Source organism: Salvia splendens, chromosome 9 (genome assembly GCF_004379255.2).
Source record: "Salvia splendens isolate huo1 chromosome 9, SspV2, whole genome shotgun sequence".
NCBI lineage: Eukaryota > Viridiplantae > Streptophyta > Magnoliopsida > Lamiales > Lamiaceae > Salvia > Salvia splendens.
Window position 1 is genome coordinate 8,648,620 of NC_056040.1, and position 20,424 is coordinate 8,669,043.

At 35.5% G+C, this 20,424-nt stretch overlaps 3 protein-coding genes across 4 annotated transcripts; all 3 read left to right on the plus strand.

Moving 5' to 3' along the window:
• Positions 1 to 721: 721 nt before the first annotated feature.
• LOC121746515 lies at positions 722 to 4,239 on the plus strand. 2 transcript variants are annotated; one of them, XM_042140391.1, is made up of 6 exons: positions 722 to 1,055; positions 2,251 to 2,529; positions 2,680 to 2,786; positions 2,889 to 3,021; positions 3,156 to 3,350; positions 3,522 to 4,239. In XM_042140391.1, exons 2-6 carry the CDS (start codon positions 2,260 to 2,262, stop codon positions 3,831 to 3,833), a joined length of 1,017 nt encoding a protein of 338 aa, XP_041996325.1. In that variant the 5' UTR covers positions 722 to 1,055; positions 2,251 to 2,259; the 3' UTR covers positions 3,834 to 4,239. The 2 variants fall into 2 exon arrangements, with proteins under 2 accessions (XP_041996325.1, XP_041996324.1); XM_042140390.1 differs by lacking the exon at positions 722 to 1,055 and adding an exon at positions 1,059 to 1,164.
• An 8,145-nt stretch (positions 4,240 to 12,384) lies between these two features.
• On the plus strand, positions 12,385 to 16,817 carry LOC121746635 (potassium transporter 8-like). Its single transcript, XM_042140540.1, has 8 exons — positions 12,385 to 12,754; positions 12,842 to 13,328; positions 13,451 to 13,504; positions 14,577 to 14,837; positions 14,912 to 14,964; positions 15,060 to 15,183; positions 15,270 to 15,524; positions 15,600 to 16,817. The coding sequence occupies exons 1-8, from the start codon at positions 12,716 to 12,718 to the stop codon at positions 16,586 to 16,588; spliced, it is 2,262 nt and encodes a 753-aa protein (XP_041996474.1). The 5' UTR covers positions 12,385 to 12,715; the 3' UTR covers positions 16,589 to 16,817.
• A 2,581-nt stretch (positions 16,818 to 19,398) lies between these two features.
• Positions 19,399 to 19,881, plus strand: LOC121749109. Its single transcript, XM_042143712.1, has one exon. It carries the CDS (start codon positions 19,399 to 19,401, stop codon positions 19,879 to 19,881), a length of 483 nt encoding a protein of 160 aa, XP_041999646.1.
• Positions 19,882 to 20,424: the final 543 nt, after the last annotated feature.

Here is a 20,424-nt window from a genome sequence, read left to right on the forward strand (position 1 = left end):
GACAACAGTGAGATTTGAACCCAGGCTCAGAGATGGAAGCAACTACACGACATCAGTGAGATTTGAACTCAGACTCATTGCAGCAAGATCTGACCCTCCATTGCTAACTCCGCTGCCCCTGCTGGCAGTAATCTACTTATTTTTTTCACATAACAAAAGGAAATTCTATATACTATAGTACTTACTTATTTTTTTCGCATAACAAAAGGAAATTCTATATACTATAGTACTTTCTCCTTTCCAATTTAATTGTCACTCTTTTCCATTTCGATCTGTCCTAACCTAATTGTCCCATTTCATTTTTACCATAAATGGTAATTAGGTTATACATTTCACTAACTCACTTCACTCACATTTTTATTATAAAATCAATGTAAAAAAGTGAGTCCCACATTCCACTAACTTTCCAATCGACTTTTCATTACATTTCTTAAAACTGTGCCCACTCCCAGAGTGACAATTAAGTTGAGATGGAGGGACTGAGGGAGTATAAAATATGGAAATTGTATCCTAAATCAAAAAATTATTCCACTATTTTTACTTATTGTTTTGATATTTTTTTAGTTGAGTAATTAATTAAATATTCTAAAACTTATACTTCAGGGGCAGATCCGTCATTTAAACACTGAGGAGTCCGGCTAAAAACACCTACTCTGCAAAATAATGCTCACTGTTCACTACTGAAGCCGCTGGAGGCAGATTTGAGTCATTTGACTATTGGGAGAAACCCCAGGGGCAGATCTGTCATTTAAATACTCTGACCGCCGGTCACGTGATTATATTTAACCGAGGGGCCGGCCTTGTTTCGGGCAGCGTAACTTGCCGTCTCTATCTACCCGCCTCCTCCGCCGGTTACCAAAACTCATTAATATATTTTCCCTCATTTTACAGTTTTACACTTAAATAATACACTCATACACAACTCATACTACTATATCTAAAAGGAAAGAGAGAGATTCCTGTTCTCCTTGAAGATTTAACTATTCTGGAGGTCTGCAATAAATACTTTCACCATTTTCCCGTTGTTGCGGCGGCCACAGTTCTTTCTTCTCCTGGTAATTACTCTTATCTGCCTACTCATTTTAGGCATTCATTGCAATTTCATCGCACAGCATTTCGAATCGGCTTCGGAATAGATCGAATTCGAACTTCTCGTGGTGAATGGTAGTGAATGCGTGAGATCTTTACGAAATTGTACTTAATTCTTCTGTGCATTTGTTCGTTCGCACTCTCTTTTTGTGGCATTTTGCTGCTGTTTTGCCTTTTTGTGTTTTAAATTTTATGTGCTGGATCGCTGTTCTAATTAGGAATCGTTAGTTTCCAAATGCCAGCAATTTTCGTTGTTTGATTTGTTGCTTTAGCTATTGGCTTGGTGTGGTTTTTGTAGTTCGAATTCAAGCGATCTGCTAATTTCGATTGATCTCTGGTGACATACTGAATAGTATCCTGTGGCTGAAGCCTTAGTTTTCTCGATCTAGTAATTTGCTGTCTGTAGCTAGATGTTGCTGTTACTGATTTGAAGATGATAATAACTTAAGCGTTGGTGATATGCTCCCTTAATCTTCTGGAAATTTTGGGATAAGCATCAAGTGTAGTACAATTGGTTGACAGAAATTCTTGTTTTGAGACTTGTGTTTGCATCATAGTGATTAGATTGCCAGATAATGAATTGATGTATATACAATTCGCTCTGCCATTTGAACTTTGATATGCAACTTCTTTCAATAATTTTAAATTAGACTCTGTTGTGCTTAACTGGTGATGAGCACGGGGGGTTGGGATTGATAGATTATTAGTAACTGTGGAACATAATCTGGATTTGAACTCGCCAAAGTTTGCAGCCTCTGTTTTGATCATTGCATTTGGTACTGCTATGGAGCTCGGACGTCTTGATCGTTAGTGAGCTCCTAAAAACATTTACTATCGGAATTACTCCTAGATGCGAAAGTGATTCATTTCATGAACTCTGAGCAAGCAGTGGTTTGCTTTACACATTGCTTAATAATTACTACTATTACAGTATATTTCCACCTTTTGCCCCTTCTGTCATTACTGGTTTGCAATAAATTAGTGGTAACATGAACAGAAGCTATAAATATAGACATCTAGATTTTATTTGCATTGTCCTATATAAATTGCAAAACTCTTCAGATATAACTTTGGCTTGCCTACTTATTGACATAAAACCTATCGTATTTCTTATGTATACTTTTCTGAAACTCCATTGAATTCCTATTGTTGTTGCTTCAGGCTTCCATAATGTCTGAAATAGCTGTCAGAGATAATAATGTCCCCGAGTCTCAGAGGATAAATGGAGGCTTCAGTAATGGAAGCATGGTGAAATCTCAGGTAGAAGGTGTGAGCAAAATCACTGAAGAAAGGCAAAGGAAAGGGATGGCTGCAGTTGTTGGCACTTCCATTAAGATTGACGAAACAGACAATTCTGAAGCAGCGATAGCCAGTATAGAAGTAGAGTACATTGAGTCCGAGGACTTGAAAGATGTAGAAGACGTGGATGATTGTCTGAAGGTAAGGGTGTTCTCTACAAATCTTTACAGGCTTCACTAATTCTTTGTTTTAAAGCGGAAGAGGATTTCTGAGATGTCTCAGTATCATGATTCCATCCTTGAATGAATAATGTGATATGATGCTAATACTTATCTTGCACTCTGGTTCCAGGCCCTCTTGTCAGGACTTGGCTCCAAGGACTGGGTTACAGTGTGTGACGCACTCAGCAATGTTCGCCGATTGTCTATCTTTCACAATGAAGCTATTGCTAATATTCTGTAAGTATTATATTCTCTTTGGTTTGGCAGAAAAAATGTTATCTCGTTGTTTTAACTGTGTTTGCTGATCGTGCTATTATATGACTCCTTGCTTCACACCAGGGATGAAGTCATCTCCTTAGTTGTGAAATCCCTAAAGAATCCAAGAAGTGCTGTCTGCAAAACTGCAATTATGACTGCCGCAGACCTGTTCAAAGCATATACAGACAGCATCATTGATTTGTTGGATCCTTTGGTAATATATTTTTATCGAAAATTTGAACTTAGATCTATGCTATTAAACTCAACTTGTGCTTCTTGTGAACCTTCCTTTTCTGAATATAATTTATTTACAGATTTCAATTATTGATTTTTCATTTCTATTGTTAGCTTGTTCAACTCCTCCTCAAGTCCTCACAAGACAAGAAATTTGTTTGTGAGGCAGCTGAAAGTGCATTAGTAGCCTTGACAAGCTGGGTTTCTCCCGTTCTGTTGCTACCCAAGTTGCAGCCTTACATTACACATAGGAATCCTCGAATTCGAGCTAAGGCTTCTATATGTATTTCTCGAAGTGTCCCACGGCTGGTAAGAACTCTTGGACATGGTGTTGTCTTTACTGTGTGTTTATTATTTTTCGTGTTGTTTTGTGTATTTCAAAATTCGAATAGTGCAACCCTGTAAAATTCTCATTCCCCCTAAATATGTAAAAAGTCCTTTCGTGGCATCTCAATTGTCCTCATGCGGTATTATTTGCAGGGAATTGATGGAATTGAAATATTCGGTATAGACAAACTGATTGTAATAGGCGCTTCCCAGCTAAGTGATCGGCTTCCCGAGTCCAGGGATGCAGCTCGTGCTCTGTTGCTAGAGCTGCAGTCTGCATACGAAAAATCTCGAGTCCCAGAACTGACTGCAGTACCTGAGCAATCTGTAGTCCCAGAAACAACTGATGTACCCGAGCAGCCTGTTGTAGCTTCTTGGGAGGATTTCTGCCAATCAAAGCTTTCGCCTTTAAGTGCTCAAGCTGTCCTTCGTGTGACCAACTCTGCTCGCGAGGAAGGCTTATAGCATAAAGATACACAAGTTTTTAGCTGGTAATATTTTCCCCAATCCATTGTCGTGGTGAGATTTGAAAAGTTTTATACTTGTATATACCATGGAAGTTTGAAGTGTTTGCAGAGGCAGCAGGTGAAGCACGTATTGGTGCTATAGATCCTACGATTTTACGTATATGGCGAAATTTAAGAATAGCAATATTTCCTTTAGGTTTGACGTTGTGTGTTGTTGATTTGTGCTTGGTTGTAAATTGTTCCGCCCTTGGGCTGTTATGTGGATCTAGCATTATGAAAAGTACAGTACGTGTTTACATTTGGCTTTTTTGGTCTTTTTTTGAGCCACATTGTTAACAATGTTTCATGTTATATTCCAAAATCAGTTATACAAGTACTGATAATAGTATACATTATTCATCATATATTAGGCATTATTGAACTGCTTGTGTTCTATACACTATTTATTAAGTATTATACATTATTTATCAAGTATAATGCATTATGTGACTTTTGTGTACATGGGTGAATGGGTGCTAACAACTCCCCAATATGCTTGTATAATATTGTTTTGTGCATTATTTGATTGAATCTGTAAATTATTAAACTGGTACTATCCATTATGTATCAAATATTATGCATTTTTTTTACTGCTGTGCACATAGGTAAATGGGTGAATGTAATATTCTTTTGTGCATTATTTGATTGTGTACATTATTTATCAACGATTATACATTATTTATCATATATTATGCATTATTTGACTGTTTGTGTACATAGGTGAAGGGTGAATTGTGCATTATTTGATTGCTTGTGTGCATTATTTCATTGCTTCTGTACATTATTTATCAAGTATTATACATTATTTACCAAGTATTATGCATTAATTGACTGCTTGTGTACATGGGTACAACTACCACTGTATAAAATCACAAAAAAAACGTCTCAGCCAACATTTACATTATATATCATATATGGTCCATTACAGAAACTAAAATAACCATTATAGAGTAATATATGTACATTATGTGTATCAGTAAAAACTACTTCCCTACCCGAGATGATATATAAACCCTAGATGAATGACTGAAACACGTGGACTTTGGCGGCAGTTTTGTAACTTGATATATACTACACCCTAGCCCCAAGGATTGCTAAATCCTTGGGGAATACATGAAACGTGCTCAGCAAACATTTACATTACAGATCATAAATCCTCCATTACTGAAAATAAAAAAGCCATTACAGAGTAATATATGTACATTATGTGTATCGTTAAAAACTATTCCCTAGCCGAGATGATATCTAAACCCTAGATGAATGAGTGAAACTCGTGCATTCAATTGGTCATCCTCGTTCGACTTCTTCTTGCCTTCCCTATTGCATACAACATAATACGAGGTTGTAACGTCGTCCATCTCTAGGGATTGGAATTTCTGACCGACGACATGCTTCAACTCAGGAGAACAATCAGGTACAACCACCACTGTACAAAAACGAAAATAAAAACGGCTCAGCAAACATATACATTACAGCTCATGTCTCGACCATTACTGAAACTAAAACAACCATTATTTAGTATAATATGTACATTATGTAAATCAGTCAAAACTACTCCCTAGCCGCGATGATATCTACACCCTCGTTTAATAACTGAAACTCATGGACTTTGGTAATGATTTTTTCAATTAGTACATACTATACCCTAGCCCCAAGGATTGCTAAACCCTTTGGAAAAACAAGAAACGTGCGCCGAACAAGCAAACACGACAAAACTTAAATTAAACTGGTCATGAAAAATGTACATTATAGATCACAAATGATGCATAAGAGAACCTAAAACAACCATTATATTACAATATATGTACATTATGTGTATTCTCTGATACTCTATAACCTCTCCATCTAAATCCACAAAACGGAATCTAACAGTAGCCTGAGACAAATCGAGGGGTAGGATTGGACCAAAATAAGGACCCCAAGCCCACGCACGTAAATAAAGCTACCAAATTCGGCATTATTATAGAATCATCAACACAATATAGCACACAAAGAAAGCAATACCAGAATAACATGATAATATGAAAAACAAGCATCTTTGGACTCTTTATCACCTCTCATCCAAATCCACAAAACTACTCAAATCTAACACAATTAGAAAAGGGAATAACCGCGAAATACAGACGAAAAAAATCCTAAATAGCCATAAACGCAGTGAGAAGAAGTCATCGGTACAAAAACAAATCAACAGTTTTGAGTAAGAAAAAGAACATGCACACTAAGTTCTCACACGAAACCGTCTTCACCTAAAATTGTCAGAACCAAATTCTTCAAAACGAAAACTTACAATTGAAAACTAAACATTCAAGATTGAAACAACCCATACAACAAACTGCTGAGGCGTGGAATTTTAATTTGCAAAGAAAGGACCACTTACAGATAAATAGAAGCTAAAAAAATCACACCGAAACCTATCAGATAACATATGAAATTGGCAAAGCTAAGATTAGCAAAACACAACTAATTTAATCAACACATCATAAAATCATCGGGATAACAAGGCGCATAAAGCTCAAGATCTAGAATTGAAGATAAAGCACATAGAAAGGATTAAAATCTTTTGTACTACCTGATAATCACGGAGACCGACGAGGATAATATCGCCGATGGCGATCCAAACCTTCTTGTGCATCTTGCCCCTGATGTGACAGAGGCGCTTGACGCCGTCGATGCACGTGGCCTCGCACCGTCCGTTACCGAGCATTCGCATGACCTGCGCGTATTCCTGTCCGTCTTCCTTGAAAACCAATTCCCTCTTCTCGTCATCGGCTTCGTTCTTCCCTCTCTTCCGATTCTTAAATGGAGTACAGACGCATAACTTTTTGGGAGATAACACAGATTGAACGTAACGTGATCTCAATAGAGAATAACCGTTGAGATTTTGGAAGAGAAAATCATGAGAGTTTCCATAACAACCACATTTGCATGTACCTAAAATAGCCTTCTCGGTTTTTTAATTGATTTAATTTAAAATCAGTTGGCATTATTTGGGGCCGTTAGATCTTCAGATTGAATGGCCGAGATTGAAAAGAAGAACAGAACAAAAGATGGAAAAAGGAAATGAATACATCCCTATATATATATGTTTATATATATAATAATCAATCGGTATACCGGTATACCCCGGTACAGGAAATCTATTGATTTTTTTGGCTAATTCGATACACTCTCTTATTGGATTCAAATCTTATTTCAAAAACATGATATAATTAAATGATCAATGGTTGGACTCGCAGCAAACTAATATTAGAACCTATATGTGGTCTGTGCTCTCCAAAAATATTACTAACCTATATTTGGTCTATATGTGCTGTGGTATATGCTTCCATTGACATTAATCTTCTTCTTTCCAAGGTCTTTCTTTTTTCTACTCTCATTGACATATTAGTGTTCGTTTTCTACATCTTGGATTAAGTCTATAGCCAAAATGTCACTTTTTCAGTTCATGATTGATTTTTCATGCATGATTCTACCAGATCATTTAATGACAAGCCTGTGAACGAAGCAGCTACTGGTCCTGTAGGAAAGGAACTGTTTGAGAAAGAGCAAGATGACCTCCTTGTAGACTTGATCGATATACCCAAAAAGGCTTGCGATCGTCGTGTAAGCTGAGCTTTAAATACCTCAAAAAATGCATTCATTTCTCCTTTTTGATTTGGTAATTTAATCTAATACCACTAGTTGTTTTTCTTTTATAAATTTGTTGTCAGATTAATGAGTTCGTAAAACGTGCTAGAGCGGCCAAGATCCATGCTTATATCATTAGCCATCTCAAGAAAGAGATGCCGGCGTTAATGGGCAAATCTAAGGCTCAACGACGACTAATGGATAATCTTGAGGGTGAATTCGAAAAGGTACATCTTTGTTTCTTTTTTTCCCTCCCTCTCTTTTCTTGCTTCCCACCAAAATGCCCTTGAGTTCTTTGTGACGCCGATCTTTTGTGTGCAGATTCAAAGAGAACACCATCTCCCAGCCGGAGCCTTTCCAAATGTGGAGCAATTTAGGGAGGTCTTGACTTTGAAAAGTTGAAGCCAAAGATGATTCAAGCTGTGGACGACATGCTCGGCTATGATATTCCGGAGCTATTGAAAAACTTCAGGAACATATATGACTAGGGCAGGTAGGAAATCTTCAAGAAGGCTTGAAGTTGTAACTCGGAGATGTATCATGCAGCTCAAGACATGATGTCTTTTTCTATTTTGTGGGTTTTTCATAACATAAGACAAATCACTCTGAAGATGAAAAGATTGACAGAATATATGTTTCATTTCATTCGTGCTTGAATGTGAAAAGTTATCTATTAAACTGTAAACACACATTTCGCTAACTTATTTCACTTATATTTTATTATAAAATCAAGAAATAAAAGTGGAACACATGTTCCACTAACTATTTTACTCACTTTCTTTTACATTTCTTAAAACTCGTATCGAAACAAAAGTGGACAATTAATAGGAAATGGACGGAGTATATTTTTATCTAGTGATCGAGATTTGATCTTTAGTTATGCACGTGGACGTAGTAGCTCTATAACATTACCCTATCATTTATTATTATATATCGTAGTAGGGTGATGATCAATTGCTAACTAATTAACAATCACAAATTAAGAACAAATCTTAGTCATTAGATTAAGAGATCTAGTGGTTGAAATAAAAGTGGATTATATTTAAATTAAAAAATATTTAAATAAACTTAAAGGGTATTAATGTAGATTCTTATTTATGGTAGTTAAAATTAACCATTTCTCTCTCCTCAAAATCGTCTTAACATTTTAAATTTACGTAACTCTCTCGTTTAAATTATTTTTTCGTAAAATATATATCAAATTAAAGGTAATTTCATAAGGATTCTAACGAGATCTCAATTGTATATGTTTCGAAGATGATCGGATGATGAAATTTTATAATTTTTATTTCAATTTTCGTATATGTTAATAATCAGATTTTATATCAATAAATGCATCAAACAATCTCAATATAATGCTTGTACAATATCAATAAAATTGTGTTGATATTTTCTGGTACTTGTGTTGAGATTCTCATGTTGAGATTTGTAATACACTATGTTGATATAAAAACCGTAAAAATTATTATGTTATAACAGATTGACTATTTTACCTTTTTGTTGATATTTTATCAACTATTTATTGAAATACGTGAGTTGTAATCTCATCTACCCATTTTTAGATCTAATGGTGTAAGATTGGTCTTAGTTGTGGATTGATACTAAATGCATTTTAACATGACCCTATTGTAGTATCTATTTATTTTTCTTGTTAATATTTAATATCATATATATTTATTATATTTCTCAACGGAATCATTCTATTTCTCCCGGAGAAAAGGTGCGTTCAAGTTAACAGTTTAAAGAAAATATTCGCTCTCAATATAATTATTATCTTAAATAAATAACCTTAAATTATAATGCCACCCTAACTAGAAATAAAAATGGGATCCCCATTTGATCGAATTAACTAACCATAGTAGTTGCATTTTTGTGAACCTTCGAGATTCAAAATATTCCTAGAGGCCAAACCTCATTATTTGGCTTGTAGCCTTGTACCTTTTGACAAAAGGGAATTCTATAACATTTTTTAATCCTTTAATTTAAGCAAATTGTTTATGTGATTCTTGAAACAAATTTGTACTAGCTTGTTTCATTGCGAATTCTGAGAATTGTAATTGACCTCGTATAGAAATACTTGTCTAAAAAATATAGAAATATGTAATAATCATAACATAACAGGATATAACAAGTAACAACGTACAGAAACCATTAAATATAGTTTTATATAGTAATATAAATACACTATCAAGTTTTTTAGTAAAAAGATATTTTCATACCATCATACAAAGATTCTTGTAAAAGAGTAAAAGAAGTACTATGTAACATATATCAGTCAAATGAAAAATTATTATGAAATGTTACCACTAGTTGATAAAAGAAATTATTGATAGATTCAAAAGTAGGAGATAAAAAAGTGGTGATTTGTATTATCAAAATTAAATGAAAAATGGCTGAACCAAAATGAAAAGTAGACTATTGATTATGGATGGATGAAGAGTTATATTTTCAGAGGATTGATATAGATTCTGGTTTTAAGAATTTGATTGTGGATAAGATCACCTAAATCTGGATAGCTTTGCATAGAGTGAAAGCTCAAGCTGAAGCTCAATTAGAGAGTTACACACTATGAACTGAGGATTTTGGACAGATGGAGTTGTATAAATGAAATACGAATAAGAACAAAACCTAAGACGTTGTCGGGGATTTCATTTTATTACAACTTCAGCTTTAATTCAATCGAAAAGGCGTTAAATACGAAAATCACTCTTGAATTAGCTATTTTGGACATTAGCATTATTGCCCACTTTATTAATGTGGACCTCATATTTAATGCCAAGGATAAGTACTCTATCCGATTTTCCTACTAATCATTAATTGTCCATTTTCACCATTTTGTTGGCTTTTAATTGTATCATTGGATTTAGAACTATATATTGGAATTATTAAGAGTCTCAATTTGATTCGCTATATATTTTAAGAAATATAAAAGAAATAGAGTGAAAAAAAATCAGTTGAATATAAATTCTACTTGTATAAATTAATTTTATAATAAAATATGAGTAAAATGAGTTAGTAAAATAATACAAACATACCTATCCTTTACAATAACAAAATTAATTGTGTAAAAATGAGACTTCTAAACAGATAAAATATTTATTTATTTTTCTAGAAAGTATTTAATATACTAAATATATTTCTTACTGAAAATGAAATTATAACAGCGTGTATTTAGTAGATTGCCAAGCTCATTCAGCAAAAAATTTAAAAAGTAAATAAAAAATTAAATCGCAAACATACTAAAATGATAAACGTGCGTTCAAGTTTACTGTTTTGTAGTAAGATTTTCAGTTTTATTTCTTAAAAGTAGAGAAATACTATGTAATAATCATACATATATAGAAAATTAATGTTCAAAAAATAAATGTCATGCTTTTAAGTTTAAAGTTAAATGATATCTTCATACAATCATGAAAGATTCTTGTAAAAAGAGCAAAAAAGGTATATGTAACTTATACTATTCCTATCTACTTTTGTACTAGCTAATATTTTTCTTTATTGTTTTGTAGAACTTTCTAGCAATGGACATATGTCATTCTCTATCAATTATTCTGATGCCTACTTCATTTGCATGACTAGTATTGATGAATATTTCATTGTCATTCGACTCTTCTCGAGTGTGTACACACAATTTCATCAAACTCTCTATTTCAAATAAGGCTTTTCCTTTTATTTTGATACTATTAGCATAGGTTATTTGTAAGGGCATATTATGTTGTTTAGCTGATTAGCTCTACATTAATGTATGGAGTATTTTATTGATAAATATTGATTCATACTTTATTTTCAATGACTTATCCCTCCTAGACTAATCAACAGCACTCCTCCCTAAATTACAACCTTACAAATTAAATTCTATGAGTATTTATAAGAATGAAATAGATGAAAGTACATTTTTATACATACGCAGTTGTTTAACAATTGAAAAACTTAGTGAGTAATTCTTCAGACGAGGAAAAAAATTCAGGCATCTTCTTTTTCATTAAATTCCTTCCAATTTTTACTAGTAACATTCTGAAGTATTGAAGTGATACTATTTTATACTCTCTTATTCCTTAAAAATAGATCACATCTTTTTAAAAGTTGCCTAATATTTTAAGGACGGAGAAAGTATTTTCTACTCCACAAAACATGGATAAAAATATTCAATAAAATATGATGACTAGACTTCTCAAATATGGTGGTCAAAGTCAAAGAGCTGTCTTTAGGCTTGGGTTGAATTCCACAACTGACATTTTTTTAAATGCAAAGTAGATTATTTTTCTTGGTGCATAAATAAAATATATACTATTACTAACATTTGGATTAATCGTCATGCAAAAAAATAAGAAATTCTCATAGTAATAAATTTGCAATTAAAGAGGATAAAAATAATAGTATAGAAAAAAGATGAAAAAAGCAAGATACAAATCTCTGTTTTGAATCTGATAAGGGAGATGTTAACGCCCATTGCCACGTTTTCTTTTTCCCTGCCATTATCAATATCAAATCAAACCAAACATTTAAGAAGAAGAAAAAACTTATGTATAAAACCCAAATACTTTCTCATCATACGTTACTTTAAGGAGCTAAGTAACGGCCCATCATAATTATAATAACTACAGTATGTGTTAAAAAATGCACAGATACCCGCACGTATGTGTGTGTGTGTGTGTGTGTGTGTTTACAAACATCTGAAACTTGTGTTGAGCAAATAAGACAAGGAAGGTTGGTCAGAAAGTATTAATTAATTCTGGTGTGGTGGTTTTGAACTACAACAGAAAATTGAGGTGGATTACACAACTCATCCATTATCCCACAAAATTGGACTACTTTATTTTCTCTATCCAATTTACACGCATTTATATGCTTGACACCTCTTAATTTTTTCAATTGGTTTCACTTTTCTTGATATCATATAAGTGAATATTCTACCGACAGCTAAGGACCTACACTAATCTCTCATAATAATATTTTATTATTACACAGTAATTGCACATTATATATATGTATGTAGTAGTAGTATTATATTTTGGAAAACTGCCTTCAACTCAATTTCCCACCATCTTCTGTGTAGATTTGAGTGTTTGCTCTTCAGATTTTCCCTATTTCAAAAGTGCCCCTTTTCCTTGTAGCATTCTTGAATTGGGTTTTACAGAAACCAGATTTTAGGTGTTGATTCAGATCAGATGTTAGCTGAGAATTGACTTTCAGGTGGATTTAAGGAGGCCCGTGATGGATAACGAAGGATGTAGTGGTAAACACACACTAAAGGTAAAATCTTGAACCCAAATATTTGGAAAAAAAAGCATCAACTTTGATAATTTGTTACTATTTATTTTCCCTGTGGATTTGTTGCAGAAAGAATCTTGGCGGACAGTATTCGCATTGGCTTATCAGAGCCTGGGAGTTGTGTATGGGGATTTAAGTACATCTCCATTGTATGTTTACAAGAGCACTTTTGCAGAGGACATTCAACACTCAGAAACCAATGAAGAGATATTTGGGGTTCTATCTTTTGCGTTCTGGACGCTAACCCTGGTACCACTTGTTAAATATGTGTTCATAGTGCTTAGAGCTGATGACAATGGTGAGGGTGGGACTTTTGCTCTCTACTCATTGCTATGCCGTCACGCCCGAGTGAGCACTCTACCCAATGGGCAGCTTGCTGATGAGGATTTGTATGAATACCGGAAGGAAAATAATGAATCTTGTAACAGTGGTGTTGGTTTGAAATTGAGGTCAGCATTGGAGAAGCATAGGGTGTTGCAGATGATTTTGCTCACTTTGGCTTTACTTGGGGCTTGTATGGTGATTGGGGATGGAGTTCTTACTCCTGCAATTTCGGGTATGATAAGGCCTCCGCTGCTTTGAATTTGTCATGGTGCAAAAGATTAGGGAATGAAATGGTTGGATGTGATATGAGAATTGCTTTTGATTTGTTTTGTTTTAATTTGTTTGACTGTACAGTGTTTTCAGCAGTATCAGGATTGGAGCTTCTTGTTTCTAAGCATCATCACCAATGTGAGTCTTTGATCTTTGTCAAGCTTATAATGTGTATATATATGTTCGGAACCAATGTGTTGCTCAAATTAGATAGCTAGTTCTTCTGTTAGGTGGTAAACTGTAGTAGAATTTTTATGATTTCGTTTTTGCACACGACAGTGTAAATCAATTAGTTCCTTGCCATCTTTTAGCTCTGTCTTAAGAGTTTGTTTTCAGCTCTTCAGTTAGATGCCGAGGTTAAAAGCATGTTTTACTCTGTGAACAGCGTGAATTGGTAGAGATTGGTCAAACAAGGGTAAAAGGCATGTTATCCTTGAGGTTTTCATTGGAATCAAAGAAGTCATACTCCAAAATTGTTTTGAATTTCTAGAGATTATCGTTGGATTGGAATTTTTTTTGTAGTCGGAACCAGTACTAAAATAAGGATAATGCTGTGGGGCCTTTGTTATACCAGGACAAGTTTTTTGGTCTTCATCAAAGTTAAATATATCAGCATTATCTAAGTATTGACCATTCTTGGTACGCTAAAGTAGAGATGCAACTCTGATTAAGACAACGTTGTTTGTTTGTGTTCGATGACCTTATGAAACGAGGTTAACTTTGCAGTATGATCGCGACATCCCAAAAGTTCTAGTCTACAAGACGAGTACATCTGTGGATTTGAAAATGTTAAAATACAGTATAAAGTATTAAGCCTTGTTGCATCATGCTAATATTTGTTGGCTCATTCATTCCGTGATCCACGTGTAAAAACATAATGTGGAACTGAACTCTGGCTTTGTTGAAAAAGAAAAGAATGTTAGTATTTGTTTTGCTTGGATCGTCGTCTATTGTCCCTTATGTGGTTCTCTTTTAGGTATATTGTAGGAGTACTATCATTCTAGTGCACTTGTTTACTCCAGTGCTCCAAGAACAGACAAACTGGAAAAGAATTGGGATGAAAAAGAGAAACTTATAGGGTAAAAGGCAGAATAAAATTGCTCAGGAACTTCGAACTTTTATCTCATACTCCTACTATAAAATCTGTTGTGCAACTGATTTAAGATATTCTGCAAAGGTTACATACTATTAAATTTGCATGTTCCTGCAGATATAGAAGTTCCAGTTGTTTGCATGATTCTGGTGTTCCTATTTTCTTTGCAACATTTTGGGACCCACCGGATCGGATTTCTATTCGGACCAGTTGTTATAACTTGGCTGTTGTGCATCAGTTCCATTGGGATCTACAATATTTTCCACTGGAATCCCCATGTTTACCAGGCACTCTCTCCTTATTACATGTATAAGTTCTTGAAGAAGACACGGGGACAAGGCTGGATGTCGTTGGGCGGGATCTTGTTATGTATAACAGGTATTAAGACTTCACGATTTTTGTAGTTCCATTGCCTGCTCGAAACCAATAGCTAAATGCAGTTATACGTTTAGGTTCGGAAGCTATGTATGCTGATCTTGGTCACTTTTCCCAGTTGTCCATCAAGGTAAATTCGAACTGGCTGGTTTTCTTTGAGTCGATTGCAAAATATGTGTCATGTTAGCAAAGATGAAAAATATTGCTATTCCTGCCTCGTTGCAGATGGCGTTTAGCTTTGTGGTCTACCCATCTTTGGTCTTGGCTTATATGGGACAAGCGGCTTATCTTTCAATGCATCACATAATCGAGAACGACTACCCCATTGGGTTCTATGTTTCAGTCCCTGGTATACGATATTCCTCATCGTTCCATCTCAACTTGAGCTATGTAAGCGCGGTGTTGGGGCTCTTATATAGCTATTTTATGGTGCAGAAAAGCTGCGTTGGCCGGTGCTTGCTATTGCTATACTCGCAGCTGTGGTTGGAAGCCAAGGCATGATAACCGGGACCTTTTCCATCATTAAGCAATGCAGCGCTTTCGGTTGCTTCCCGAGGGTCAAGATAATCCACACATCCTCTAAGATATGCGGCCGGATTTACATCCCAGAAATCAACTGGACTCTGATGCTGCTGTGCTTGGCTGTTACAATCGGCTTTAGGAACACAAAGCACATCAGCAATGCATCGGGTAATGTTCACAACCGATAAATACTCGATCACCAGTCAAATGTGTTAACGTGTAACGCTCTGTTTCGTATAACAGGACTGGCAGTGATAACCGTTATGTTGGTGACAACATGCCTTATGTCTCTCGTGATCATAATCTGCTGGAACAGAAGCGCCCTTCTCGCCATCGCTTTCATGCTCTTCTTCGGCTCCATCGAAGCGCTCTACTTCTCGGCTGCGCTGATCAAGTTCCTCGAAGGTGCTTGGGTCCCCGTCGCCCTGTCTTTCGTCTTCCTCATCGTCATGTCCGTCTGGCATTACGGCACACGGAAAAAGTACGAGTTCGACGTACAGAACAAAGTCTCCCTCAACTGGCTCCTCCGCGCCGGCCCCGAACTCGGCGTTGTCCGAGTCCGGGGCATCGGCCTCATCCACACGGAACTCGTGTCCGGGATCCCGGCCATCTTATCCCATTTCGTCGCCAACCTCCCGGCTTTCCATCAGGTTTTGGTCTTCTTGTGCATCAAGTACGTCCCAGTGCCTCACGTTCGACCCGAGGAGAGGTTCCTCGTCGGGAGAGTCGGCCCAAGGGAGTACAGAGTGTACCGGTGCATAGCCCGTTACGGATACCACGACGCCCTCTTGGATGAGGCTGCGTTCGAAGAGGATCTGGTTTGCACGATAGCCTATTTCATCCGGTCGCAATGGAGCCATCATAATAAGCATTCCGAGGACGGGTTCGAGAGCAACGAGAAGATGACGGTCGTGGGGAGACCCTCGTCATTTAGCGTTTGGGATGACAGTGAGGATGCCGAGGTTCCGATGAAGAGGGTGAGGTTTGTGGAGCCGGAGATAGACAAAAGGGGGGAGGCAGAGGTGGAGGAGCTGATGGAGGCGAGGGAGGCGGGGATGGCGTTTATACTCGGGCACTGCCACGTGAAGGCGAAGGCGGGTTCGGGTTTAATGAAGAGGATAGGCATTGATGTGGGGTACGATTTCTTGAGAAGGAACTCGAGGGAGCCTACATATATGAAGAGCTTTCCTTGTGCATCAACGTTGGAGGTGGGAATGATTTACCATGTATGATACTTGGTGCTAACTGCTAAGCACTCGTGTAAATAGTGAATTATCACAACCCAAACTCACTCTTGTCTCCCTTGGATTCAAATCTAAAATAACACGTTTTTTTTAGCTTAAGAGTGTTAAAAAATATATAAAAACACTAAACTTTAGGAGGAGTATTTTTCAAGTATGTGCGGTCACAAAACAATATAGCGTATACATCTTACTATAAACACTGAACACATTATTGAAACTTGTGATCAATTGAGATTTTTTAGTCTAATTGAGAATTGAGATGTATTATCGTGGTTCAGAATTTGCCACATGAAAAATATTTTTAAATTAATTATTTATGAAAGGGCAGAATGATAATTTCATGGTACTTTATTCAATAAATACTTTTTTTAATTTTAATTTTTTTTCAACTACACATATAATGTCAACTACATATACAATTCATGTCAACTACACATATATGTCAACTATGTGTATAATCCAAGTCAACTACATATACAATTCATGTCAACTACACACGTATAATGTCAACTACATATACAATTCATGTTAACTATATGTACAATCCATGTCAATTATATATATAAACTATGTCAACTACATATATCTACATATAAACGTTGTGGTAGGTGTGGTTTGTAAATTGCTTAGCCCTAAAGAAATGGCTTACCAATAATTAAATCAAACATAATTGCACCTAATACCAACAAAAATACAACACTTTGTACAAACAATCATCAGATTTTGTGTTTTTATTTTGTACTATTACCAAGCAAATCACATAAATTACAATTGAAAATTTTGATGGGACTGCAGAAATGTATATTTTGGAAAATTACAAATAGCAAATTAATGCATTTAATTAATACTTAATGAAATCAAAATAAATAACTAATGAATGCCATCTATATATTGCACCATGAAATATTGCTCAAAAAATAAGAGATTAATTGAATGAACTCATAAAGGGAAATGAATGTTGATCTTTTCAATTTTATTTCATGAGTTATATCATAGTTTAGAAGTAGTTCATTATACTTATATTATATATACTAATAAAAAAAATCACCAGATTGATATAATTGTAGGAATAGAATCTTGCCCGGTGGATCCAACATTTAAAAGAAACTTAAAGCAAAAAAAAAGTAAAATATGATTATATAAGCCATTTTAACCAGTTAAGGTTTGTCAGTTGGCAACTAACAAGAAAAACGAATATGCTATTCATGTATATAAAGAGAGAATCTTCATTATTGTGAAACCTACTCAATCTCAAAATTAAATGATTATATTATATTATATCATTATAGTTGGATTGAAATAAACCAAATGGATGGAAGATATGCAATTGAACAGATTATATTATCTGGTACAGCTCTATATCGAGCCCTCCGCCACGTCGGCATACCTAAACGAGACCGTTGGCCGCCGACTTAGTTGGCTCCAGCCACGCTCACAATCACCAACCGGTACCCCTCTCCATTACCATTAATTTATTAAAAATTATAAGGATATTGACGCCTAATATCATGAAATTTTCAAAAAGTTGGATTTTTCCCACGAATTTTGAAATTGACAAATAATATCACGAACTTTACCATGAGTTTGTTATTTCTCACCAATGAAAATATTCCATGATACGGATTTTTTTTGTAATTTCTCGACAACGACTTTGAGAGTTTCAAGATTTTCAATATTTGAGAATAGTTTTTCTTGAAGCACACTCTCCAAATTTGTTCTTAATCTATTAACATAGCCGGAATTTTTTCACTGGTGGAAAATAACAAACCTAGGGTAAAATTCGTGATATTATTTGTCAATTTCAAAGTTTTTGGAAAAAATTCAACTTTTTGAAAATTACATGATATTAGGTGTCAATATCCCAAAATTATATTATGTGTGATAAATGTGATTGGTTGATTCTAAACCATGTGTAATAACAGTCTGATTTCCCAAATGTTTGCCAAGAGTCTTTTATCTCAAATTCAACAATGTGCATTTGTACTCAAATTTCGCTTAAAGTCTTAATAATGTAATCTACAAGTGATTTTCAGAGTTCAAAAATAAATAAAAAAAAAAGCTAGCCGAAAACTTGGTGTAGATTACTCATCTATTTCTGCACATTTCTCCTTTTAACAATTTAGTGTGGAAAAAGGCTAACCTGTCCCAACCTAAAAGAAAAAAAAAGTGTTTTTATTACTGGGTCGAGTTTTTTGAATGGATGTTTTGATCATAGTCTTCACCGTGATTGGGGAATTTCTACTGTATCAGATTAATGATTAATCTATTACCATTACTTTGAAGATTAATGATTAAGCCAAAATGTATATATATAACCAATGTACTACTATAGTTTTATTGGCTATGCTTATAAATATTACAAAGTTGTCTCGCATTCTATTCTAGAGCTGATGTTTTGTTTTTATCTGCATAATAATATATTTCTGGTGAGTTATAAAGATGACATAAAGATTGAAATTTAGTAGAAACCAAACTACAGAACTCAAATATACTCCATATAAAGGGTAATGATATTATTTATGGGGTGAAAATGTGAAATCTATTTGAAATTTAGTACTTACTAGTATACAGAACTCTAGTATATACTATAAAAAGTGAAGAATATAGTACTTATTACTCAGGTCATGTAATCTAGAAGACCAATATTCCCGTTATGTGAGAAATAACACTTTTGACCGGCATTCCAGGTATCCGGTAACTCTTCTCAACGAACACTTGATGTAATCCCGTTATAAAAGAAGACGACTAAACCTGTGAGGTAGAAGAGCGCATTATTGTTCGCGGGAGGCTCTTTTCTCATGGCGTCGCAATTGCAGACAGCTACCCCGGAATCGGACTGGAAATCCGACGTTTCAGCCGACGGTTTCGACGAATCTACATTCTTCCTGCGCCGTTGCTGCTGCGTGTGGACTTTCCCTTGCTACGGCACGCCCAAAACCAAAAATTGGGAGCGCATTTCGACATCGGAGACCGAAGATGTCGCTGGCGACCGGAGTTGGTGGAGCGATGGAGTGGAGGCGTTTAAGAAGGTGAGGGAATGGTCGGAGCTAGTGGCGGGGCCGAAGTGGAAGACGTTCATCAGGCGGTTCAACAAGGCGCCGGCGCGGCCGAAGTCGGGGAAATTCCAGTACGATCCTTGTAGCTACGCGTTGAATTTCGATCAAGGACCGGGGCAAAACGGTCAATTCGAGGACGACGGTGTTTTCCGAGACTTTCCGTCGCGGTATGCGGCGATCCCGGCGCAGAACAGCCTATTGAATGACGGTGCGCCGCTCACGTGAGGCACGTGACCCCTAATTTGCGGTGGGTCCGATCTGAGCTGACGTGACGTGCAGAAAGTCGGTTGGGTAACGCAAATGGAATATAGTTGGGTCGGCACATTTATTTTATTTTTAGTGAATACTTGTTTTAGGCATTTTTAGTTATTTAATTTTATTCTATTAAAGTACATGTTAAAGACGGTTGAATATCTTCAAAATAATTTATTTGCAGTACTTCTATGAATGATGAATTTATATACTCTATAATCTATATTATATCAATGCGTGTACAAGTGATAGTGTAAATGGTTGTGGCGCGGTTTTGGTCTTCAGCCCTATAGCCTATAGGCTAGTGTTTGAATCCTATTAGGATCATCAAATTTTCATTTATTTTTATTATTAAAAAAATTATATCTTGAAAAATATTAACTTAGTCTGAAAAATATCACGAAATTATCACTAACAATATTTTGGCTCTAGTATAAAAGTTATGGCTTTGTTTCTAGGTCCGCACAAACTCATCTTACGTGACACATTTTTTCATAAATTTTGTTGGTCGAGTAG

What these genes read in the sequence shown, in the direction of transcription:
- LOC121749109 (XM_042143712.1), top strand. Translation starts at nt 19,399, where the DNA reads ATGGCGTCGCAATTGCAGACAGCTACCCCGGAATCGGACTGGAAATCC.
- LOC121746515 (XM_042140390.1), top strand. An exon ending in ACGTGGATGATTGTCTGAAG is followed by an intron (nt 2,530 to 2,679) that starts GTAAGGGTGTTC and finishes CTCTGGTTCCAG; the next exon opens with GCCCTCTTGTCAGGACTTGG. An exon ending in CTCGAAGTGTCCCACGGCTG is followed by an intron (nt 3,351 to 3,521) that starts GTAAGAACTCTT and finishes TATTATTTGCAG; the next exon opens with GGAATTGATGGAATTGAAAT.
- LOC121746635 (XM_042140540.1), top strand. Translation starts at nt 12,716, where the DNA reads ATGGATAACGAAGGATGTAGTGGTAAACACACACTAAAG. An exon ending in TTCTAAGCATCATCACCAAT is followed by an intron (nt 13,505 to 14,576) that starts GTGAGTCTTTGA and finishes ATGTTCCTGCAG; the next exon opens with ATATAGAAGTTCCAGTTGTT. An exon ending in GTTCTATGTTTCAGTCCCTG is followed by an intron (nt 15,184 to 15,269) that starts GTATACGATATT and finishes TTTATGGTGCAG; the next exon opens with AAAAGCTGCGTTGGCCGGTG.